The sequence below is a fragment of the Mesocricetus auratus genome, unplaced genomic scaffold (assembly GCF_017639785.1).
Source record: "Mesocricetus auratus isolate SY011 unplaced genomic scaffold, BCM_Maur_2.0 Super-Scaffold_100023, whole genome shotgun sequence".
NCBI lineage: Eukaryota > Metazoa > Chordata > Mammalia > Rodentia > Cricetidae > Mesocricetus > Mesocricetus auratus.
In genome coordinates, this window is record NW_024429204.1 from 15,273,586 (window position 1) to 15,298,884 (window position 25,299).

General features: G+C 41.9%; 1 protein-coding gene across 1 annotated transcript; it reads left to right on the top strand.

The window, feature by feature from the left end:
* The first annotated feature begins 1,126 nt into the window (after positions 1–1,126).
* On the top strand, positions 1,127–24,921 carry Med30 (mediator complex subunit 30). The gene is made up of 4 exons (XM_005072610.4): positions 1,127–1,389; positions 12,038–12,196; positions 13,641–13,745; positions 24,538–24,921. Exons 1-4 carry the CDS (start codon positions 1,213–1,215, stop codon positions 24,631–24,633), a joined length of 537 nt encoding a protein of 178 aa, XP_005072667.1. The 5' UTR covers positions 1,127–1,212; the 3' UTR covers positions 24,634–24,921.
* The last annotated feature ends 378 nt before the right edge of the window (positions 24,922–25,299 follow it).

A 25,299-nucleotide genomic window follows, 5' to 3' on the forward strand; every position in this document is an offset into this window, starting at 1 on the left:
GGAGGCAGAGGCAGGCGGATCTCTGTGAGTTCAAGGCTGGTCTGGACCGACAGCCTCGAAAACAATACAGAGAAACCCTGTCTTGTAAATACCAAAAAAAAAAAATCATTTAGTAATTTACTTACTGAGACATTTCAATGTGGCTATCATTAAGTCCTGAGACTGTAGGGGGCGAATAAAATGGAACGAGTCTGTTTGTACTGAAATTGCATTTTAGCATGTTCATAGAGTAAGGGGACATTGGGAAGGAAACAAACAATATCAGGTAGTACTGCAACCCTCCTTTACTTGAGATTTCACTTTTTGTGATTTTATGTCGCTTAGGTGAACTATGGTTCAAAACCATTAAATTAAAATTTCTAGAAATACTTGCCAAGTTTGAAATAACTGTGACAATACATTGCTATACTTATACTACCATTAACGTCTTACTATGTCTAATTTAGATAGACAGACAGACAGATAGATAGATATGAATAGGAAATGTAGAGAATTAGTTGTCTGGGGCCTGGTATTCTGCAATTTCGGGTCAAATTGGGGTCCTCCTATCAGTGATTGTTACTGCAGTTTCAAATCAGACAGCAGTGTACGTGTGCGCGTGTGTTGCTTAGAGAAACTTCGAAAATATTCGAGCGGGGAACAAACGCAATCACGGTTTCTTATTACACTTCAGTATACAAGAATAGAAATCGTATTTTCTGTTTTTGCACAGCGGACTGTCAGTGCAAGCTACACATACACAGTGGACAAGACAAGTACTTCAGCCCGCTGAGCCTGCACCCTATCTGTCAAAGGACAATAATTAGAAACACCTCGTAGTTTCCTTAGGAGAAAAGGCTCCACAAGAACCCAATGCAAACTGGCGCTCTAAGAAGACGACAGTCCAATCCATCACTGGTACCGCCTCCTGGACAGGAACTCCACTGGTGATTGGCTATCTTCCCGTCCGTCTTGCCGCTCTGTGACGCGTAGCCCAATCGCGTTCCCACACTGGTACCGCCCCTCTCTGGCCGGAACGCCACAGCTTATTGGTTACCTTCCCGTCCGTCTTGCCTCGTCGCCCAATCGCGTTCGGCTTCGCGTGGCGCCTGGCTGGGAGGGGGTGGGATCTTCCTGGATGACGCGCGCGTCGCTGCGGGCGGAAGTGGCGCCGCTGGTTTGAAATCCGCCGAGCCGGGTGTCTCCCCGGGGCCGGAGCGGCCGCCCAGTGCCATGTCCACCCCTCCGCTGGCGCCCGGGGGCATGGCGTCCGGGCCCTTCGGCGGCCCGCAGGCGCAGCAGGCGGCGCGGGAGGTCAACACGGCCACGCTGTGCCGCATCGGGCAGGAGACGGTGCAGGACATCGTGTACCGCACCATGGAGATCTTCCAGCTGCTCAGGAACATGCAGGTGGGCGGGCGCCCGGGGCGAGGATGGGGGCCTCCCCGGGGCAGCCTCAGGGTGGCCGCGTCGCCCTTACACCCTGGTGCCCTCGGGGCTTGTGCCTGCCCCTTGCCCCGGGAGATGGCGAGGGAGGACGCCCTCTCCCCCTTTGCCAGTGTCCCCAGCCCTACAAGACCTTTGGATGTCCCTTCCCCTTACACCCGTGGTTCCCAGATTGCGTCTGTCCCCACGTCCTGGGAAGCCCTCGGGTGTGGACACACCCCCTGACACCCCCGTGTGCCCAGCTCGAGTCTGCCTCCTGGCCTGGGAGATTCCAGAAGTGCTCACACACCCCCCCAGCAGGCATCTCTCCCCCACCCCGGGAAGACGCCTGGAGCATCTGTGCCTGTTACCCCAGGAAGTGTCACCAGCATGTGTCTGCATCACCCCATCCCCCACCCCTAGACATCAGGTGTGATCACCTCTACCACCATCTCCTAAGAATCCCCAGTGTGCCTTCTCCAAAGAACTAGGGCTTGGGTTGGTGGCATTGAAGGTTCCTTTTCTAGACTGGACCAAGTCGTGGGCTTGTTGTGTAGACAGGTGGATCACACCGCGCTTGCCTTTTTAAAATTGCTTGGGAAGGCCGGGCGGTGGTGGCGCATGCCTTTAATCCCAGCACTCGGGAGGCAGAGACAGGCGGATCTCTGTGAGTTCGAGGCCACGCTGGACCGACAGCCTCCAAAACAATACAGAGAAACCCTGTCTCGTAAAACCAAAAAAAAAAATTGCTTGGGAAGACTGCGAGCAAAATTTTCTCCTGAAGGAGATGCCCCAGAAGTTGAAGACTTCAGACAATAGTTGTCCCCCTTCCTGGGCGTAACTAGATTACAGTAAGCTGTGCGAATGTAAAGCTTTGACATCATTTAGGAATGTGCGTACTTGTGACTTGGTCATAGTCACAATAGTGGAAATAACCATCACCCAAGACGTTTCCTCGCACCCCCTGGGAGGTGTTTTCCTCTGTCCCCAAGGAGCCGCTGCTAGTTTCCGTATAGCAGTTTTATGTGATATGAATCACATTGTGGGTCCTGGTTCTTTCAGCATCTATCTCAATGTCGTTTCTTTTTCTTACTATTTTATTGAATGAATACTTTGCAGCCTTGGCGTTTGTTGATCTGTGGGTGCGTGTTTGGGTTGTTTCCACTTTGGAACCCTTGTAAGCAGTGCTGCCCCTATAAATAATGTCACAGTTTGTCTTTTACAGACTTACATGAGTGTGTTTCATTTCTTTTGAGTAGATGGCTTGGGAGTGTAATTATTGACTCATGTATATACCATATACGTATATATATATATATGTTAATTTTTTTTGCTCCCGAGTGCTGGGATTAAAGGCGTGCGCCACCACCGCCCGGCTTTTTTTTTTTTTTTTTTTTTTTGCTTTTTATTTATTTTTTACATTCCAGTCCCAGTTCCCCCTCCCATCTCTTCTCCTGCTTCCCCCACTTCCCTGCATGACCTCCTGTCTGTACCTTGGAGAGGGTAAGGCCTCCACTAGGAAACCTAGTAAGTCTGCGCCATCATCTCACTGAGGCAGGACCAAGGCACCTCTCCACCCTACACCTGTGTCTAGACTGAGCAAGGTAATCTCTCCATGTAGAATGAACTCTGCTAGGTCAGCTTGTGTGTTAGAATTACATCTTGGACCCAATGCCAGTGGCCTCATATATTGTCTGAGCTGCACCATTGTCACCTATATTAAGGGAGTCTAGTTCAGTCTTATGCAGGTTTCCCATTTGTCAGACCTGAGTCAGTGATCTCTCATTAGCTTGGGTCAGCTGATTCTGTGGGTTTCCCCATCATGGTCTTGACTCCTTTGTTCATATTATCGCTCCTCCCTCGGTTCAATTGTACTCCAGGAGCTTGGCCCATTGATTAGTTGTGGATTTCTGCCTCTGCTTCCATCTGTTTCTGGAAGAGGGTTCTAGCTTCTCTGGGGTTGTGGATTGTACGCTGGGTATCTTTTGCTTCATGTCTGGTATCCACTAATAAGTGAGTACATACTATATTTGTCTTTCTGATTCTGGGTTACCTCACTCAGGATGTTTTTTTTCTAGTTCTTTCCACTTGCCTGTAATTTTAGGGTGTTATTGTTTCTTACTGCTGACTATTTATATATTCAGTTTTTAAAAAATTATTATTTTTTTATTTAGGTTAGAAACAATCTTGTTTCACATATCAATCCCAGCTCCCTCTCCCTCCCCTTCTCCCCGCCCTCCTCACCAGGTCCCCCAGTCCCCCACCCAATCTCCACTCCGATCCCCAAGGAGAGTGAGGCCCTCCATGATGGATCTCCAGAGTCTGTCATTTCGTCCAGGGCAGGGCCTAAGCCCTCCCACAAGAGTCCAGGTTGAGAGAGCCTCACATATTGTGGAATGGGCACTCAGAGTCTATTTGTACACCAGGAATAAATACTACCCAAGGCCCCATAGATTACCTAGGCCTCCTCACTGACACCCACATTCAGGGGGTCTGGGTCAGCCCCATGCTTTCCACACAGCCATCAACCTGGGGCCCAAGAGCTCCCCCTTGTTCAGGTGAACTGTTTCTGTGGGTTAAACCAGCCCAGTCTTAACTACATTGCCCATCAGTCCTCTCTTTCTGACATTGGATTCCAGGAGTTTAGTTCAGTGTTTGTCTGTGGGTATCTGCCTCTGCATTCATCAGTCACTGGATGAAGGTTCTGTTTCATAGACTCTCTGGCAGTGGGATTGTATGCTGGCACTCCCCTGATTCATGTCTAAAATCCATAAATGAGTGAGTACATACCATGTTTCTCTTTTTGTAACTAGGTTACCTCACTCAGTATGGTTTCTTCTAGTGCCATCCATTTGCCTGCTAATTTCAAGATTCCATTGTTTTTTTCCACTGAACAGTATTCCATTGTGTAAATATACCACATTTTCTCTATTCACTCTTCAGTTGAGGGGTATCTAGGTTGCTTCCAGATTCTGGCTGTTACAAATAATGCTGCTATGAACATAGTGGAACAGACATCCTTGTTGTATGAATGTGCATCTTTTGGGTATATGCCTAAGAGTGGAATTTCTGGGTTTCTGGGTTTTGTAGTAGACTGATTCCCATTTTCCTGAGGAATCTCCATACTGATTTCCAAAGTGGCTGTAGAAGTCGGCACTCCCAGCAGTGTAGGAGTGTTCCCCTCTCCCCACATCCTCTCCAGCATAAACTGTCATTGGAGTTTTTGATTTTAGCCATTCTGACAGGAGTGAGATGGTATCTCAGAGTTGTTTTGATTTGATTTCCCAAATGGCTAGGGATATTGAGCACTTTCTCAAGTGTTTCTCAGCCATTTTAGACTCCTCTATTGAGAATTCTCTATTTAGCTCTGTACCCCATTTTTTGATTGGATCCTTTGGTGTTTTGGAGACTTGCTTCTTGAGGTCTTTGTAAAATTTGGAGATTAGCCCTCTGTCAGATGTGGGGTTAGTGAATATCTTTTCCCATTCTGTGGGTTCCCATTTTGTCTTGCTGACTGTGTCCTTTGCCTTACAGAAGCTTCTTAGTTTCAGTAGGTCCCGTTTATTAATTGTTGATCTCACTGTCTGTGCTACTGGAGTTATGTTCAAGAAGCTGTCTCCTGTACCAATTGGTTCAAGTGTACCACCCACTTTCTCTTCTAAGAGGTTCAGTGTGGCTGGATTTATGTTGAGGTCTTTGATCCATTTGGACTTAAGTTTTGTGCATGGCGATAGACATGGATATATCCACATTCTTCTACATGCCAGCATCCAGTTATGCCAGCACCATTTGTTGAAGATGCTTTCTTTTTTCCATTGTATATTTTTAGCTTCTTTGTCGAAAATCAGATGTTCATACATGTATGGGTTAAAATCAGGGTGTTCAATTTGATTCCATTGGTCTACCTGTCTATTTTTGTGCCAATACCAAGATGTTTTCAGGACTACAGCTCTATAATAGAGCTTGAAGTCAGTGATGGTGATGCCTCCAGATGTTGCTTTGTTGAATAAGGTTGTTTTGGCTATCCTGGGTCTTTCCATACAAAGTTGATTATTGTTCTTTCAAGGTCTGTGAAGAATTGTGCTGGGATTTTAATGGGGGTTGTGTTAAATCTGTATATTGCTTTTGGTAAGATTGCCATTTTTACTATGTTGATCCTACCTATCCAAGAGCATGGGAGATCTTTCCACCTTCTGGTGTCTTCTTTAATTTCTTCTTTAATTTCTTTCTTTAAAGACTCAACGTTCTTGCTATAGAGGTCTTTCACTTGTTTGGTTAACATTACCCCAAGGTATTTTATATATTCAGTTTTTAAGATTTCTTTTTTATGATGTGACTGACCTATTTGAATCTCCATCAGCAGTCTTTGAGGGTTCTAATTTCTCTCATCTTCATCGTCAGTCCTTGTGTCTTTTTTTAAAAGATTTATTTATTTATTATGAATTATTTATTATGAATAAAACATTCTGCCTCCATTTATGTCTGCAGGCCAGAAGAGGGCACCAGATCTCATTATGGATGGTTGTGAGCCACCATGTGGTTGCTGGGAATTGAACTCAGGACCTCTGGAAGAGCAGTCTGTGCTCTTAACCTCTGAGCCACCTCTCCAGCCCCAGTTCTTGTGTCTTTTTACTTTGCTGGATGTGTCAGTCTGTGGCTCTCACTTTCCTTCCTTCAGGCCATCTTTTGAGGAGCAGAGATTATATAATTGTGATGGGGATCCATCACAATTGTTGAGTTGTCCTTCTACAGATGTTGCTTTTGGTGTCTAACTTAAATTTTTGTGTTTGTGTGTGTAATCCAAAACAGTGCTCTTTAAGTTTTCCCTTAGGTTTATGACCTATCTAAATTCTGGAGGAGTGTTTATAATGATCAGTTTGGGTCTAAGTTTATCTTTTGGCTTCAGAAATCAAGATTGTTCCTGTATAGTTTGTAAGTCATTGCAAGTGCTTGCTTATTCTAAGACTACAAGATGGAGAAAGCATCCTTGTTCCTTTGTTCTACTGATGAGGGTTCTGTGGGTTAGAGAGATAAACTGAGTCCCTAAAACTACTCAGTGCAGGCTAACTGAAGACATGACTTGAGACTTAACAATTTTTACTTCTACCAATGCCCTAAAGAACATCTTAATGCTTTTGTTTGTTTCAAGAAAAGATTTTTGTCTCCTATTTTTTATAAAAGTGAATTTGTTTTGTGGGAATCTTTTAGGACTGTGTCAGTAGCTCAAGGTGAAATGTCGTGCAAAGATGGTATCATTATAAATTGACTCAAAGGAAAAGTGGAAATTCTTTGGCAGTTTCAAGTGAATGAATTCATAACTAAAATGACTGGAATATGGATTTCACAATGTCTCAGAATTCAGCATGCACTGTATTTCTTATTTTTTTAGCCTGCCCTGTTCCATCATTGAGTGTGTAGAAGCAGGTTTGGTCATAGATCGCCAAACACCTACCAATTACTTTCCACAACTGTAGGAACAATTCCAAGAGATATTTTTATTCCTACTATATAGTTAAGGAAACTGAGGGTTAAAGAGAGAATAAGTAGGCGACCCACCATCGCAGATGACCCCAGCAGCCTGCTGTTACATCACTTAAGTTGTTTTTGAACCATCTATATTATTAAGAGAATTAGAACTGAACTCCATCGCCTGAACAGAGCGAGACTTTCTGAATCTCCTGCCCAGAACTAGACTGTATGTAGCCTACATTTCAAACTGATTTGTAAGGACTGAGATGGTTATCTGTCTGCCTTCCACTTTGTCTTCAAATGCATCTCAAACCATTTGGGGGATGTTACAGTGTCCCTAAAAGGCAGCAACAGTGTGACCCTTGAGTTCCAAAAAGTCAGAAGTGATGATATAAACAGACATTCTTAACTGTAAGCAACAGGGCTGTTTGTTTAACCATAGGCAGCTTTTCTAATTTCCGTTATCCATGCTTCATCATGGATATTTAAGAGGATATTTTGAGAAAAAGACTGCGGCGAGACTGTACCTAGCTTTCATTACAGTACACTGTTATCATTTTCCTGCTTTATTTGTATTAATCTTGTACTCCATCATAATCTCTATATGCTGATGCAAGCCTATGAACAGGGAAGGGCATCATGCCGCAGTTGCTGGCATGCACTGGAGAGTGAGGATCTATCCTGTAGGAGGGACAACCCCGTGTTCTTCAACATGCTCAGTACACTGTTATCATTTTCCTGCTTTATTTGTATTAATCTTGTACTCCATCATAATCTCTATATGCTGATGCAAGCCTATGAACAGGGAAGGGCATCATGCCGCAGTTGCTGGCATGCACTGGAGAGTGAGGATCTATCCTGTAGGAGGGACAACCCCGTGTTCTTCAACATGCTCAGGTTGCAAATCATCTGTATCAGTCCGTGGATGTGAAGCAGCATAAGTACACACTGCTAAAGTTACCCGTGCAGATTTCTTTGAGAAGAATTGTTCTTTGTCCATTAGATGTCCTTAAGCTGCTCAAGATTCTGCAAACTATAGACTTTTCTTAGAAACAACAACAAAAAAGAGTTAACACATTTCGAAACACAAGTTTTCAAGGTGTTAAGAAGCATCTCCCCAAATCCCAGGTTAAGATCCCCTGTGAAAAATACCATTGCTTTGAATCTGCTTGTTATCCTTTTAATCTTTGAATTCATATTTTGACTACATAATATATTCATAATTTAGGATAACAGAACACATTGCAGTGGGCATTCTCCTTTCTATTCCCTGCCCGCTAGGTCTCTAATCCCTCCCTGTAAGCAGTGGTTGTTAATGATTCTAGGCACTGGTTGTATTTATCTGCCAAATGCTCTTTGCATAGTAATCAAATCTCTGTATGTATGCTATGCTGTCCCTCCCCTTTGCACGGGTAGCAGTATAGTATGCATACTATTTTGTACTTTGCCTTTTTCATCTGGTATATTGGAATGCATTCCTATCCATAGACAAAGTACTCCATTTCTCTTTTTATACCTTATAGTATTCCATTGCATGGAAATACTCTAGTGAGACCCTTAATGCTGCTTACATTTATGCTGGAGCAAATGACAGTGCCCCACACAAAGGAGCAACTGTACCTGCTGATGTTATGAGCTCGTAGAAGTAGCTAACTTCTAAAGTACTGTACCCCAGTGGGTCATCATCATGTATTGTCCTTCCAGAGTTGCACGTACGTTCCTGTGTCTTCAGACCATCACAATGTATTGCTATGCTTGTAGGTGTTTGATTTCCTGATAGATAACCTCACATTTGCTCTTCCTTAATTGAATTTGAACATTTCTTCATATGTTTGTGATTCATGTGCTTTATTTTCTGCTGTTGCTTATTCCTGTTATTTCCGTGTGTGTGTGTGTGTGTGTGTGTGTGTGTGATTTGTCTCCCTTATTCTCTGTGATACATTTGCAAATGTTTTCCCCAGTCTTCTCTTTGGCTTCTTCTGTCTTGTTTTGGAGTTGGGAATCTGTGTAGCTGGTCTTGAGCCTGTGATGAGCTGCCTCAACCTCCTATGTGCTGAGATGGTGGAATTTCAGAACTGAGCCTGGTATATCCATTCTAGTTTCTTATTTTACCTCTTGATTCTTCTTAAGGCTTTTTTTTTTGCCTTGTTTATTGTTTTTAATGTACAATTTATTAATTTTCCAGTTTGGACAATTTATTAGGCTTACAGATTTTATGTCTACTTAGGAAAGCCCTCCTCACTCTCAAATGAGGAAGAATTCTGTGAGGTTTCCATTGGAATTTTCACATTTAAACTTTGGTCATTGTGGGATTGGTCCTGTTACGAAGTGTGATGTACAACACTCATCTTGTTACACAAATGGTTGATTGAAAACTCACTCCACCCCACTGTTGGTTAGGGCGCAGCTTTGTCCAAACATCTGGCTGGGCATGCTAGAATCTTCCCTTTTGCTTCTGTCATGGTGCTCTCATAAATTCTCTGCATTCCTCGATGTCTTTATGTTTATGTTTCAGAATAAGCAGCCTTCTCTACTTTCCCACGTGCATCTCAGATCTAGAAAAGCAAGAAGAACCTGTTAGTGCTTTTACTAGTGTTTTTCAGCCTAGAACCCATGGACACTGTTAAGTCTTAGTAATCAAGAACATGGAATGCCTTCTTCTTGTTTTGCGTTTCAAGTTTGTGTTTTTATCTTTATAAGTTATTCCTAGATATTTTCTTTACCCTCCCTCCCTGCATGTATCCCTCCCTCCCTCCTTCCTTCTTTCCTTCCTTCTTTCCTTCCTTCCCTTCTTCCTTCCTTCCCTTCTTCCTTCCCCTCTTTCTTTCTTTCTTTCTTTCTTTCTTTCTTTCTTTCTTTCTTTCTTTCTTTCTTTCTTTCTTTCTTTCTTTCTTTCTTTCTTTCTTTCTTTCTTTCTTTCTTTCTTTCTTTCTTTCTTTCTTTCTTTCTTTCTTTCTTTCTTTCTTTCTTTCTTTCTTTCTTTCTTTCTTTCTTTCTTTCTGTTGTACTAGGTCCTGGCCTTTCCATTTTCTTTTTAGAGCTGAAAGCAAAGGTATTTATTACTTTCTCGCTATTAGCTTTGTACTTAACTCCTTATGGTATTCTGTTACCACTGGTAGCTTTTTATGATTTTGAAACAGCGATCACTCTCCTGCTTCCTCTTTAATGCTTCAACCTTTATTTCTTCCATAGTCACCCTGGCCAGCTCCTCAGCAGCGGAGTGCATCAGCAGTAACAGTGGTCTTACTGTATGTCTTTTTCTGCTCCTGACCTTAGTAGGAATCCCTCCAATGTCTACCCATCCATCATGATGCTGACTTTATAACCTAAATATGTTTGTCATATATGCGGAATTTTGTTATAAGAATAGATGATGAATTTAGTTGAATGCCTTTTTAGTATCTGGGAGTGTGATGTATTTATGAGTTTCCATCCATATTCATGAGGGAGATGGTTATTGATGAGTGCTCTAGCTGAGTAGCTACACCACAGCATGCAGCCAGGGATCCTAGGTGCTATTGCCATACGTTCTGTAGAGTATGGATGTCATCACTCATTTTCACTGCCACTCTCTCGTCCAGAGCAATGCTTGACACATGAAAGGTGAGTAGTGAGCTGATGCTGTATAAAAACTAATATCCAGACTTACTAAGCTGGCAGATTTCAGGTGGATAATTCTTTGCATTTCAACCAGATTGCTTTTCTTCATAATAAGAGTCATCAATCTTTCTGTGCACGACACGCACTTCTCATGAACACGTAAACATAACTTAGGGGTAAAATGCTCATGAAAATTATTCAGACCGTACACTAAAACTCTTGTGCTGACAATATGCTACGAAGAGGGGTTCTAGTTTTTACTAAGTAATGCGTATAAGCAAAGTAGCCAACCTGGTAAGATGCCAGGATCCAGGAGCCCATTGCTTCTCTAAATGAGATGTAATCTTCACACCCTTATCATTCAGACAGGAAGACGGGGGTCTTTTTAACTGTCTCTCTGCATTGTTGGTGCCTGTTAACATCTATAAAAAGAGTTCTTAGGGGAAACCCTATAGTGTATAGAAGGATAAATCCTTCCAATGCCATCTTATTTGAAAGTGTTGTGAACAAAAGCACCCTTGGTATTTTATCACACTTCACAGAGGCATTTTAAAACATATTAGTGTTGAGGGTTCCTGAAACTAGAAATAATTCAGAAATTCCAAAAGATCTGTCTCCTGAGCTGAGACACTGTAACATTTACAAAAGCGCTGTGCAAATGAGAAACAAATTATTCAAATACCCAAATTCCATTTAGCTGTGACATTCTCATTATTTCAGTGAATACTTTTCTGGAAAATTTATGTTTTTAATTAATTAGCTTTGATAGTTATACCCCTGGCAGATGTAGCTAGGGCCTTTTGGGGGTGCAAATACTGCACCACCTGCCTGCCTATCACTCTTTGTTTTGAAACATAGTCTCACTACATTCCCCGAAGCTGGCCTTGAATTCACATCATGTAATAAGCCAGCCTTGAACATGTTAGCCTCCTGAGGGGGCTTACAGGCCTACACTACCAGGCCTGGCTGATAAGGTTCTTGAATTAACAAAATTTGATGACTTAGAACAGATAATAAAGAGTAATTTGTAAAGATTTATTAATAATGTTTGGATACACATTGGTTTGTACCCATACCTTCTATTAAGATTGTTTTTCAATGAACTTTGGTGGCTTATGTTTTACTCTATACTTTGTACATCTTACTCTGTTGATCATCATAGCTAAGGTATTTTGAAAATGCTTTTGCAAATATGGGAGCACACTGTTCCATTTCTGCAAAACTAAGCTTCACTTTTAAATATATGTGTGTATATAATATATATGCATACATTATATATTGTATATGTGTGTATATATGTGTGTATGTCTATATGTATGTAAATACATATTTAAAATCCTTGTACAAGTTCAGCAGCTTGCTGCTTCTATGTGATAGTGATATTAAAATCTTGCATGTCTACTATTAAAGGCCAAAGGCATTTCAGCTCATTAGCAGTCTCTTCACAAAACCTTTTCTAAGACTTTTTTATTACAGTGAAACACTGTACCCGGTTGACAACAACTTGGTATAAGGATTACTTTTAAAACTTCAATATTTGTATTGTTTTCTTTTGCCTGCCAAGCTGCCAAATGGTGTCACCTACCATACTGGAACTTACCAAGACCGGTTAACAAAGCTACAGGACCATCTTCGCCAACTTTCTATTCTCTTCAGGAAGCTGAGGTTGGTCTATGACAAGTGTAATGAGAACTGTGGCGGAATGGACCCCATTCCCGTTGAGGTAAGCTTCTATAGTAGGAGTGTGTGTGCCAGAGGTGAAGGGAGGTGGGCACCTGGTAATTTCCTTCTTCCTCCCTTAGCAACGGTCCCCGCTTTTAATATTATTTGTTTTACTTCTCAGAAGAGATAAAAATTTGAATATGTGTGTTTATTTATCATTAATGATTTTTGTAGCATTTGTTTTCCATGCTAGTGATATGTTTGTGTTTACTTATGTATGTTGGGATTTTAGTGACTGTGATCTCTTATTAGTCTTAGAAGAAATATTTAATTATTAGTGGCAATTTTTACCAGTGCTGAGAAAAGTTGTGTTTGAGTAGAACTTGATCAAAACGGTCGTGGTTAGAAGTCAGAACACAGTTAAGATGAAGCTAATGAGCTGAAGGCAGCAGTTGGAGATCGGTCTGTGAAGAAACACAGCATCCAAGCGAGAGGAAAGCAGTGATGGGGGGCGGGGGGGGGGGGACCGGGGTTGGGGGAGGTTGAAGCATTGTCTTCCGCCACCGAATGCAAGAGAGCAGAGCATGGGAAAGTGACAACGGAGGAAAAGTCCATGGAGAGGCTGGCGGAATAAACTTCAGGCAGAGGAGTTAGTGTGAGGCCGGAGGGTCCCCAGGCCGCTCTGCAGCAAGGGAGGTGCTTGTCGATGCAGGTCAGTTATATGTGGCCCAAGAATACAATACCTTTGCCACGTGGATCTTCTTCCACTGGTTCCTCATGACAATTTGCCTTGGTGGAGACAGACTGGTCCCTAATGTCGGCCTCATGTACAAGGGTTTCCTCTGGTGAACGCCATCACAGGCCACACATAATTAAGTATATTTTTGCTAGAAACATCATTACTCTGTAAATTTCTTATCCTACTGAAAGAAAACCTCACCTAAAAAATTAAGACAAACAAAAAGGTCTTGCAGCCACCCAAGTTCTGAGTGTCAAGCTGGTGGCGCTTGCATCACACATGTCCTCGAAGATCATGTAAAGGAAAACCTATCTTGCTTTGAATAGACAGTGAATGTGTCAGGATAGAAGCCACATCTTACACGACATTCGTCTTTAGTGTTTCAGCCAACATCTGGTAATTACGTATTTGCCAACCAAAGACATAGAGTATAACTTGATGCATGACAGGCAGTAGTTTTTTGAGGGGAGGGTGAGTTTTGTTATTGTCGTTATTGTTTTCAGTTAAACATAATGAACTTTATAGGGAAACCAAGGTCTTCTGGTGGTTAATCTTTTTAGTTTTTGAAATTAAAATATAATATAAAATACGCTGTTTTGCAAAAGAAAGCTGAAGTCTGGCTCATAGAATACACTGAAACCATAAGCTTTTAGAGCTGCTGCTTCAGACCTTCACCTGAAAAGCATTTCTTTTTAAAGCATTAAAACTATTTAGGAAATGGATGCAGTCTCCAGAGTAGTCTAATTCACATCTTTGTCCCCTCCAGCAACTTATTCCGTACGTGGATGAAGATGGTTCTAAGAACGACGACCGGGCTGGCCCACCTCGTTTTGCTAGTGAAGAGAGACGAGAAATTGCAGAAGTAAACAAAGTGAGTGATTAGTTTGTGCGTTTTGTATGTCAGAGTCCTTGATTAACAGTTATTCGGGAGCCTAGTGTAACTCTTAAACATAGTGTGGGCTTTGGGATTACCTGGGGTTGTTTCTGTGGGGAAGCAGAGCTGCTGGGGAAGATCATGGCTGCATCACAGCCCTCAGAGCCCAACGGTCATGGCCGGTTCACTTCCCCGAGCTGAACTCTGCCTCTCTACATGACGGCAAATGATGAAAACTTCCCAGCAGGAGTTAGGAAATCCCAGAGCTATGGCAGCATTCTCTTTTACTAAGCTTCAGGTAGTTCTCACGGAAGAGTAGACAGAGCTGGAGGTTCATTCCGTGGTGGAGATTTGGCCTCGCCCACCAAAAACTAACCACGAAACTGCCACCATCACCCTTTCACTCACAAACCCAGAGCATCCTGACAGTCTTCATTCTACTTGATAGACTACACCAACATGTTAGCAGCCTACTCTAGCCAAACGGCCTTCTGAGCTGCATGGAGGTAATTTAGTTCATATGCATAATACAGACTGTCAGTTACCTTGGAAAGTGTTGTTCTTGGGTGATTACATGGCATTCAATATACCCCAGTCCACATGTGCTGGCTCAGTGTGTGAGTCAAGAACGGTTCTCTTCTTACCTTTTTACTTTTCATAAATAGCCAGAGTTTTTATATAAGTAGAGTATAAAAATAGTCCTGTTTAAAATGTCATGCACTAAAACCACCAGTGTGCTAAATGTGATTGTCAGAGGTTGTAACCAGTTCAAAAAGACAGCGCACAAGTGCTCAAACAGAGTTGTTGTTTACAGGCTTGTTAGCATGTTCAGAAAAGCTCACCTGATAAGCAAGTATAGTCTATAAAAGTTCTGTAAAGGGATTAATGCCACACAGACTGAAACCATCCGCTTACAATGCTGTTAGCCACTGCAGCCCTCTTTCCAGTTGAAACAAAACATGCTAAGTGGATAGGAATTGCAACAGTGACTAGCCTGTTAAAATATATAAGTAATAGAGTTCTTAATTGATCTTAATAATAAAAACCCAGAGCCAGATATAGAGGGAAATGCTGAGAGATCTGAGAAGGAGCCACAGCCACACCTTACCTCCTTGTGTCTCAGCAGACAAGAGAGTGATTTCCTGTTTCTCTCTGCTTATATCCTGTTTCTGCCCAGTTATCTCACTTCCCATCTCTGCCCAGCCAGTCTCACTTCCTGTCTGTCTGGACAGACCTCCAGACCTCTATGGTTAGCTAGTGGCAAGCCCCATTCTCTGACCTTCGTCAGACTTTATTTGTACAAGCAAGCTATCACCACACATAATTAAAAAGAACATATAAAGCCCTTGGGAGAGCAATAAATATTATAGAAGTACCAGTGTTAATTACTTCATAATTTCGTGAATCCAAATCCAAATGAGACTTAACTTGAAAGCATACAAAAATACAGGATGCTTTTAGTACAATACTAGGCCAAAAAACAAAAAAACCCAAAACCAAGTAAAACCAAAATGAGATCTTCTTCTGAAAATGTACAAAACAACATTTTAAAAATCAAAAAATCAGATTAATAATGCAGAATTGTTTGCTTCAAAAATTAAAATTAATAAGAAGCATATTATAAAGGCATAAATAAGCATGTAGTGCTTGCCGAGGAAGAGACAGATTGGTAAAATGATAGCCAGAAAAAGTGCTTTTCCGATGAATATGAGAATTTAATACTACCAGAAATGAATTATGTGGAAAATTAATCATCTTTAGAAATAGAAAATTGGTGGGGGAATTAACTAACTTTTACACTACTGTATATTAAAATGAATTTCAAGGTTAAGTATGTCCAAAAAAACCAAACTATTAGAAAAAATAATAAGGAAAAATATACTTTAAAATCGAAGAGAAAGAAAATAGGGTCTTAGATTTAAATCCTGTAACTTAGGAATGTATTCTTTGAGAATTTCATATGGTACGTTGTTATCATTTTTTCTTTCTTTTCCCCCAAATTGTTCCAGACCTTCCCAAAAATCCACTCAGCTTCATGTTCTTTCTCTTTCTTAAACTGATAACCAGGGAGCCTGCATGGGACTGACCTAGGCATTCTGAATATTGTTACAGTTGTGTGTTGGTCCTCTTGTGGGACTCCTAACAGTGCGAACAGGGCCTGTCTCTGATTTTTATTGGCTTTTGGAACCCTGCTAATATTGAGTTACCTTACTCAGCCTTAATACACCAGGAGGTGCTTAGTATTACTGCAACTTGATATGCCATGTTTTGTTGATGCTGGGGGGAGACCTGCCCTTCCTAAACAGAAATGGAGGAGGAAGAGTAGGTTAGGTAGGTGGGAACAGAGGGGTGTGGGGAGGGACTGGGAAGAGATAAGGGAGAGGAAACTGCAGCTGGGATGTAAAATAAATACATAATTAACTTTTAAAAGGGATAAAGTTTAACAAGTTTAAAACATCACACATACACACAAAGAAAACAGCCACTGTAAACATGGAGAATGGGTTGAATTTGCATTGGCCAACTAATCTTTAGCATAACCTTGTAGTGCAGTTGATGTACTTGGTGCCAATCTGTTGAAGAAAGCTGGTTTTCCCTCTCCCAGTGGCTGTCATTTACAAAGATGCTTGGCCAGGGATGGGGATTTGTGCTCACTTCCCATCCTTTGTCCTGGGGTTTGTCTGGCTTGAGCTTGTATAGGTTTTCAGATGCCGCTGCCGTAGTCTCCGTGAGTTCATATGTACATCTACCCTGTATGTGTCTGGAGAAAGCTGTTTCCTTAAAATTATGTACCGTTTCTGACTCTTACAATCTTTCTGCCCCTGAGTCTTGAAGGATGTGGTGAAGACGTCTATTTAGGGCTAAGTACTCCAAAAGGTTTCACTCTCTACAAATTATCCAGTTGTGAGTGTCAGCGTTAATAGGATTGAGTGATGTACAGATCCATGGCTATAGCAATATATCATTAGGAGAGTTTTTTTGTTTGTTTGTTTGTTTTGAGACAGGGTTTCTCTGTGGCTTTGGAGGCTGTCCTGGAACTCGCTCTGTAGACCAGGCTGGCCTCGAACTCACAGAGCTCCGCCTGCCTCTGCCTCCCAAGTGCTGGGATTAAAGGCGTGCGCCACCAATGCCCGGCCCATTAGGAGAGTTTTATTGCTGTGTTCATTTAGTAGGTTTTCTTCTGTGTCCGTGACCTATCTAGTCTTGGGTTCTTGGCCTCATTAATAATATCAGGTTTAGGTTCTGTCTCATGGAGTGGACCCTCAATCCAATCAAAAGGTGACTGGTTACTCCCCTAGCGTTCATGCCGTTATTACAGCCGTGATCATATCCTGTAGGCAGGTAATTATTATAGCTCATAGAACCTGACAACTTCTTTTTAAAGGTGAAAGATGATTTTAAAAGAATATTTCCAACAAAAGTAGAAGTAATTAATTGCCATTATGACAAAAACCAAACAGAGTAACAAAACTGACAGTAGGAATTGGTTGGAATCAGGAGGGGCCTGAGAAATGGAATTTAGATTTGGAACGTATTCATACGTTAAGAGTTGTCAGGCTGGCAATGTAGCTGAGTGGTAGACTACTTGCCAAAAAAAAGAAGGGAGTGAAGGAAGAAAGGGGTGGGGGGGCAGAAACAGGCTGTTATCTTTTCTCCATGTGGTTGTATTAAGTTTCATTGCTGTGAAAAAAAAGAAAAGATAATCATGTATACTGAATAAGTTTTTTGTTGTTTGTTTAATTTTTATAATTCAGCAAATAAGTAGGTATACAGGTTCCTGAAATTTTGGTTATCTTGCAGTAAAAGTCAATGCTTCCATATTTCTTTTCTGGTTGATATAGAGTGACTTAACTCAGATTCTAGGTGGTATAGTATTGATTGTAGGTTGTTACAAAGAGGAAAAAAATCAATTTAGATGCTTTAAATTCCCCATTTAGAGTCAAACTCTGTATTTTTAATATTTTTTTATTTAATCAGAAACAATCTTGTTTTACATGTCAACCCCAGTTCCCTCTCCCTCCCCTCCACCCCTGCCCTCCATTTACTCCTTATCCCAACCCCTTTCTGCTCCCGAGGGAGGGTGAGGTCTTCCATGGAGGATCTTCAAAGACTGTCATATCATTTGGAGCAGGGCCTAGACCCTCCCCCGTGTGTCTAGGCTGAGAGAGTATCCCTCTATGTGGAGTGGGCTCCCAAAGTCCATTCTTGTACTAGGGATAAATACTGATCCACTACAGGAGGCCCCATAGATTAACCAGACCTCCAAACTGACATCCTTGTTCAGGGGTTCGGAATTATGTGGAAATTCATTTTTTTTAAAGGACTGTGGGGTGGGGGGTGGAGTAGGTATCTTCTGTTGACAGGCTAGAGACAGCACCCATTGACCTCCAACCTCTCTATATTTCTTAGGAGTTCCTAGTCCTGCATTTTTTGTTCATTTTTTTCCTCTCGTGTGCATGTGCAGGTCAGAGATGAAGGATAACCCACCCTATCACACCCCACCTTATTTTTTTGAGGCAGGGTCCCTTGAACCTGGAGCTTGGTGTCTGGGCTAGAACAGTTCCTGGGCCCTGCATTTCCACACTGCGGTTGTAGATGTGTGTGGACACATGTGATTTCTATGTAGGTGATAGGGTTCCAAGCTAAGATCTGCATTCTTACATAGCGAGCACTTTCCCCTGTATGATCTCCCCAGCCCCTGTTAGATATTTTGAGCACCAGAGAATAGTGGTGATCAGAGGCCAGAGATAGAAGGAGGCTAAGATTTGGCAAACTTCAACTTCAAAGCAGAATGATGAAGAGAATAAAATTCACTGCTGGAAAAAAAACAAGGTAGATTGGTAGGCAATTGAAGACAACTTGAGGGGGTGGGTTCTCTCCACGGTGTGGGTCAGGAATCAAACCAGGTCCTTGCATTTGGCAGCTAGTACCGTTACCCCCTGCGCCATCTCACCAGCCTTGAAAATATTTATATACTCAGTTCTCCTGGTCTGTTGGCATATACACACAGGTGTATATTTCTATGTGTATATATTGGCTTAAATAGATGGTAAATGTATACATCTAATCACATGGGCTATAATGAAACAAACATTTGATTGGTTTCACTTGTAAAGGATTTATTTGTCTTCCCCATGTCATTTTAAAGCACACAGTCTTCTTAATGCAAGTAGATAATATTTCTTTTTCCCATCAGTTCATATGAGTAGTGGGGCCTGTACCGTAATGTGTCAGTCAGCTTTCTGTTACCGTAACAAATACCTGAGACAAATAAGCTTAAACAGAGGTAAAGTCTGTTTTGCTTATGATGTGGAGGATTTAGTCCATTGCTAATTGACCCTGGTGCCCTGGGCCTGCTGTGACCTACCACATCATGGCAGGAAGATGTTTAAAATCTTTTTGTTATAAATAAAACCAGTGAACCTTTTATTTTATTATAGCAACCTTGTGATTAGATTTATACATTTATAAAGGATTTATACCTTTATAGGCAGCTATTTAGGACATTATATACACATATAAATATATGCATGTAAATATTCACATACGTGTATATGGCATCAGACCATGAGAACTCAGTATATAAGTACTTTCAATGTTAACAAGATGGCCCGGTAGGTAACAGCACCAGGTGCCAGATCCGGGGACCTGAAGGCATTATCTTGTCTAGTTACAAAGGAGGGAGAGCCTTGTAACCCTTTTGCTGCTAATGACCAGACCCTTCCCAGCAGGCTTCATCTCCAGGACTTCCCCCACCCGACAAGAGCAGCACTGGCTAGGACCAAGCCTTTAGTATTTAGTACACACAGCTCTGGTAGGCGCTTACCTGAACCGTAGCAGCAGAAGGTGCAAAATGTGTCAGACCTATTGTGACAGATAAAATGGAACATGAAAATGAATACTTTAAAATAATAGCCAGAAGGCAACATGAAACAATCCCAACGGCAAAGCAGAAAGAGCGGTTTTAAAATGATTGCCAGGGATTTTTAGTTTGCTGTCTCTGAGGGCTTTGTAAGTTTTCTTTTGGACTTACTTTTAACTTTTCTTTCTAACGTTCAAATATCTGAGCACCTGCTGTAGGCCAAATGTTACTGACTGCTAAAAGTCCTGCCACATAGTAGTAACCTGGTGTTCGGTCTGCCCTCCTGTGCCTGGTGGACAGGTGGGTGGGAACTTTATGATCCTGAGACTCTAGAGGAAGCAGCAACATTCCCCAGGGCCCTGGCAAGGTTAGGGGAATATTTAAAGAAAGGAGACTATTGTCCCATATTCTAATACACCTGCATTTGTATTAAGTGAGGTGCTTCATGGATCTGTATAAACAGTAACAAAATTTCCTTAAAAATATATCTAGAACTTTGTTTCACCCATGGTCTTTATTCTGAATAAACAAAGTAGTAGGCTTAAACTTCTGGTTTTACCCTGGCTGATCATTTTCACACATCACATCAGGTAGCTGAGACTGCCAAGCAGCAGGCTGACTTTGGTGGCATCTGTTACCTGTCCCATTGTCTTGCTCGGAAACCTTGAGAAGTGTGCTTGGTCCTCGGTATTTGCTGGAAATCGATAGGGGAAGTGGGCTGGCTGCAATTGACAGGTTTCGCTTTATCTTAGTACTTTACTGTCTGCGTCTTGTTTTTGAAAGCCTTCAGCCCTCTTCTCCAAGTAAAGCAGGAATTCTTGTTCCAGACTGTCTGCCTTGGGAGCCTCAGAATTGGGTTTTATTTTATCTAGCAGTGTTCTCTTGATGGGAAGTGAGACTGAAAGATGTCCTGGGGAGTGTGGAAAGATTGACATGTAATCGAGTCCTAGCATTTGGAAATTAAAGCTTCTTTTCTCAAGTGTCACAGCTTTTATATGAATATTAAATTACATGGTATGACTTAGCATAAACATCCCATGTAAGGATGCACTCTGCTTACACGCTCACCTGTTAATGGAACAAATTATGCACAGCTGATGGGTTTTGAAAATAGCAGCTGTCAGCGCCTGTTAAAATCAATCAGTGGCAAGATTGTATACATCAAATCTTATGTCGTGTCATGAAAATGTATTTACAATGTAACCGCTAATAAGCATGACTGTCAGCCTCACTGTTGTTGACAGTCACTTGGTGTGCTTTGATTCCAAATAGTTTACCCTTGTGATACTTTTTCCTTAAAACTTTGTCTTTTTTGAGTAGAACTACCCAAATCCTTTGTTTTACACTTAAAAAAAAAGTATTGCTCAGATTTTGGTGTTAGCTCAGAAATACCTTCTGTTCTTTGGGACACTTTAGTCTTTAGGAGCTAATGAGAGCATCATATTTGCAGTTGAGTGTTCTCGAAAGTATTCTTAGTATGAGGCTTCACATTACCCAGTGACAGCACCCTTAAGGATGCAGTCTACAATCCACATCTACCCAGTGATGGCGCCATCCAGGGAGCCCTCTACAAATGCGTTTTGGATGCTGTTTATAATACAGTCTGTTTTTAACTCGCCAGGAACATGATTTTATTTCTTCCAGTTGCTCCCAAGTTTTTATTGACAATGTGAAGGCTGGGCTAGTTCATTAGGCTTAGTTTGAGGTAGGTCTCAGCTGTCGGGAAAACTTAAGTCCCTACTCTAGCCCCCTCTGTCAATGAATATGCAGTTAGCCTTTGCATTGATTTTAGTTGCATTTTTTGCCCTCCAAGACCGTTACTGGTCTTCATTCCCCATCATCTCAGCCATGTCCTTTCAGTCCTTCCTCACCAACAACTTGTTGAGATCCCAGGTGAATGGATACTTCAGTTTGCTGACCTTTCCATCAGAGGCAGGATCTGCCTTGGAAATCTCCATTTCCTCTCCATATCCATACTGCGTAGGCTGCGTCTTCCTCCTACCTGATGCTGAGGTTCTGAGACTCCTCAGAGGGATCATATTCAAGATAAGTTAAAACTCACTAGTTCACATTGCTAGTGTGATTTTTGTTTTTAAGAAAGAGTCCCACAGTGTAGCTGTGGCTGATGTTGAACTCGCTGTGTAACTCAAGCTGACCTCAGACTTGGAGCAAGCATCCTGCTTCAGCATCTCCGATGTTGGGAATGCAGGTGTGAGTAACCATGCCCCACTTTTAAAAATTAGATTAAAAAAAAATAAACTCATGTTTCTGTAAACAGAAGCTTTTTCCTTGAGAGGAGCCTTCCCGCCAGCCTGGTTCTAGAGCCGCATCAGTCCCAAATAAACACACAGGAGGCTATATTGATTATGAAGCTGTTGGCCTTGCTTGTTTCTTACTGGTTAGCTCTGACTTAAGTAATTACCCCATAATTGTTAATCTAAGTATTTCTCTTACCAGAGAGTAGTTCCGAGCTTCCTACCCCATGGCGTTACATCTTGCCCTCTTGTGTTTCTCCTTCCCAGAGTCCTCCTGGACTCCTAGTCCCTCCTATCTAGATTCCCTATTGGCTAGACAGTGCTTTATTGACAAATGCACAGGACTTCCCCAACACATGTTCCTGTTCATCTTTTATTCTTTCTCAATACCTCTTTTTTACAAAGCCCTTAAAAATCTGGAATTACAACAGAAGCCACGGTAGCCAAAGTGTTTCGCAGCTAGAAGTGATGAGTCCTTGATGTGCTGTGGACTCGCGCGTCCACGAAGAGCAGGCGCCTTAGAAGCCCTGTGAAGCCACACGCCATTTCACCAACTCAGACTCAGTACTTCCCAGTCGCAAGTCCGCATAGCTGGTCACCACTTCATGTGGGGGTGCACAGAAAGGACAGCTGACAGGACCTTAGGTCCCAGTCCATTCGTATGTGTGAAAACTGAGGGAGAAATTCAGTCTGAGATCACATAACCAGCTACAGAGGTGAATGAAGGCTGTGACTGAGGTTGCCAGCCCACCACCGTAATGCCACCGTTGGCATATGTCAAAGAAAAGCGTCCCTGTCTTGATCAGTGTGGTATGAGAGTCCATCCGTCTCTGTCCTAGAGTAGACAGTATACGATCACTCTACTGACTAGGACGTACTTACGTGAAAAGGATCATCTGAAAACCTAGTCAAAGAGACTCAGTGTGTCGTTCCTCTCTCCCGGAGACCCTGTCAGGCCCTGAGCCAGTCAAGGCCTGTGTGCTATGCAGTCAGAAGCTTCCCCTGCGGCTTGTGCTGTCCTGTTTTCAAACATGCATTTAATCAGTATTATTAGTCGCATTAAAGTGTCTGTAATTGCTTCTCTGCTTCCGAGTGCAAGTGTTGAATGTCCCCTTTAGTGACCTTCTTCCGGTTTGTGACTTCTGAGTCTACATACAAGTAATAAAATCAGTTCACTTAATCTCAGCTTGCTTTTTAATGAAGTAATAATGCTTCGGACCTCTTCGTAGTGTACATATAATAGTTTACCTGGAGGCAATTAAATAGCGTATTTTTAAAATAATCTAATTAAAATGTTATATCTTTGAATTTAATGTTTCCCAAGTGTTACTGAATAATGGGTATTATTATAACAGGGAAGGACGCTAAGCAGAATCTTTGTATCACATGTTACCTAAGCTGATATTTATCCCATGGAACTTGAAGAAAGGATTCTGAAGTCTAGTAGAGCCCAGGAAAAAAGATTCAGGGGCATGGGCAGGGCTTGCATAAGCCTTCCTGTGGGCTCTCCCTTGTTACTAGGCCACTCTCTTGTCATTTCTAGATTAGAAGTAGGCTGTGCTTCATCTTAGGACAAGAATGTCGGCTACATTTCCAGAAGACTGATTTTTGCACAGGCCCTTGTATAATGGTTTTTATATTGACAGCTTACCTTCTATGCTTATCAAGTGTCAAATACTTACTGTAATATTTGAGGCAAACTGAACCATTAGATTCTTTCATGAACTCTTACGAGGTAGATAGAATAAGTGGTTACCTTTCTCTTTTTGGTGTGAGGTTCAACCATTTGGCCCGTGACCTCCATGTATTTGGTACAGAGCTGAGCATCTGACCAACCAGAACATCTGGATGGAAAGTGTAGTGTCACCATTATGTCCCACTGCCCTTACGGCATCTAAATACTAGATTTATCAAAATGAAGCGTGTCACGCAGTTTATGATAGAATGTGGGCAGGGGACAGAGGGCTCTGTGGACTCAGTTAGGAATCAGGTTATCTGTCAGGGACTGTGAGATCAGAAAAGGGTAGAAGCTGTGACGCTCTGAGTGAGAGCAGCCCCATAGACGTGTATATTTGAATATATGGCACCTAGTTGGGCAGCATGACCCTGGAGGAGATAGACTTTGAGGTTTCAAAAGATTCATGCCTCTCTCTCTCTCCTCTCTCTATGTCTCTCTGCTTCTCTCTCCTCTCTCTATGTCTCTCTGCTTCTCTCTCCTCTCTATGTCTCTCTGCTTCTCTCTGTCTGTGTGTGTGTGTGTGTGTGTGTGTGTGTGTGTGTGTGTGTGTGCTCTCTCTGCCTCTGTTAGTGGGTGTCTCGAGATGTGGGCTGTCCGCCACTGCTCCAGCTCCATGTCTGCCCCTCTGTCCCCTTGCTCCTCACTGTGATGGTCGTGACACCCGCTCACCATAATAGTCATGGGTTCAGTGATAGTCATGGATGCTAAACCCCGGGAACTATCAGCCCTGGGTAAACGCTTCTATAAGTTGCTTTGGTCATGGTGTCTTATCACATCAATAGAAAAGTAACTAAGAGAGCTTTTGTTTGGCCGGAGTATTTGGATTAGCTTCTGTCTGGATCAGTAGGGTCCTAACTTACCACAGTTCAGTCTTTGAACATCATTGTCTGTACATTCGCTTCACGTTGCTGGTAAATCCTTTTGTTTTCACAGAAACTCAAACAGAAGAATCAACAGCTGAAGCAGATTATGGATCAATTACGGAATCTCATCTGGGACATAAATGCCATGTTGGCAATGAGGAACTAAACTGACATTGAAATCTTGCTCTACTCGTGTGATACAATTGGATTTCTTTCCCCTGCAAGTATTCTTCCTTTGAGAAGGATTATTTATCTTTTTATTTTAATGGCTAGCACTAACATTCCTGTTTTCACTGTAAAGCAGTCACTGGCTCTTTTTTTTGTGTGTGTGTGCTCTTGTTCTGTAAAGATTATAATAGCCTTTGATAGGGTTTGAGTTTTGGTTAATCTTCACAAATTGAGTAATTGCTTTTTAAAAGCAAAATGAGGTTTAATAAATAATTTTTTAAACATAGCCAGTGTTTTTGCTTGTTTTAGTTATCCTTTTCAAAGAGTGGTAAAGTATAAATATTTTAGCTTATTAAAATACTAGCCAAAGTTTATCACCGAAAGAAATTAATTAAAATTAAAAATATATTACCATCTAAGCTCCTTTCTTAATTCAATTTTATTTTCAAACCAGTTAAAATAAGAAAGTTGTTTGTTGCTCAGTTACTTTGACCGTGTTCTTCAAGTGTTTTTCTGAATTAAAATGAGAGAGGTGATTTGAAGAAAGTACAAGTAAGACACAGATACGTGCTTAGCTGCAACCCACGTTGGGCCCAGTAGCTGGCCCTGTCTGTCAGAGACAGCCTAATCCCAAATATGTTTCAGAAGACTGCACTTGTAAGAG

Bases quoted from the DNA above. Each gene is read 5' to 3' on its own strand.
- Med30 (XM_005072610.4), top strand. From the start codon at position 1,213: ATGTCCACCCCTCCGCTGGCGCCCGGGGGCATGGCGTCCGGGCCCTTC. The intron at 1,390-12,037 runs GTGGGCGGGCGC...TTGCCTGCCAAG, and splicing joins AGCTGCTCAGGAACATGCAG to CTGCCAAATGGTGTCACCTA. The intron at 13,746-24,537 runs GTGAGTGATTAG...TTGTTTTCACAG, and splicing joins AAATTGCAGAAGTAAACAAA to AAACTCAAACAGAAGAATCA.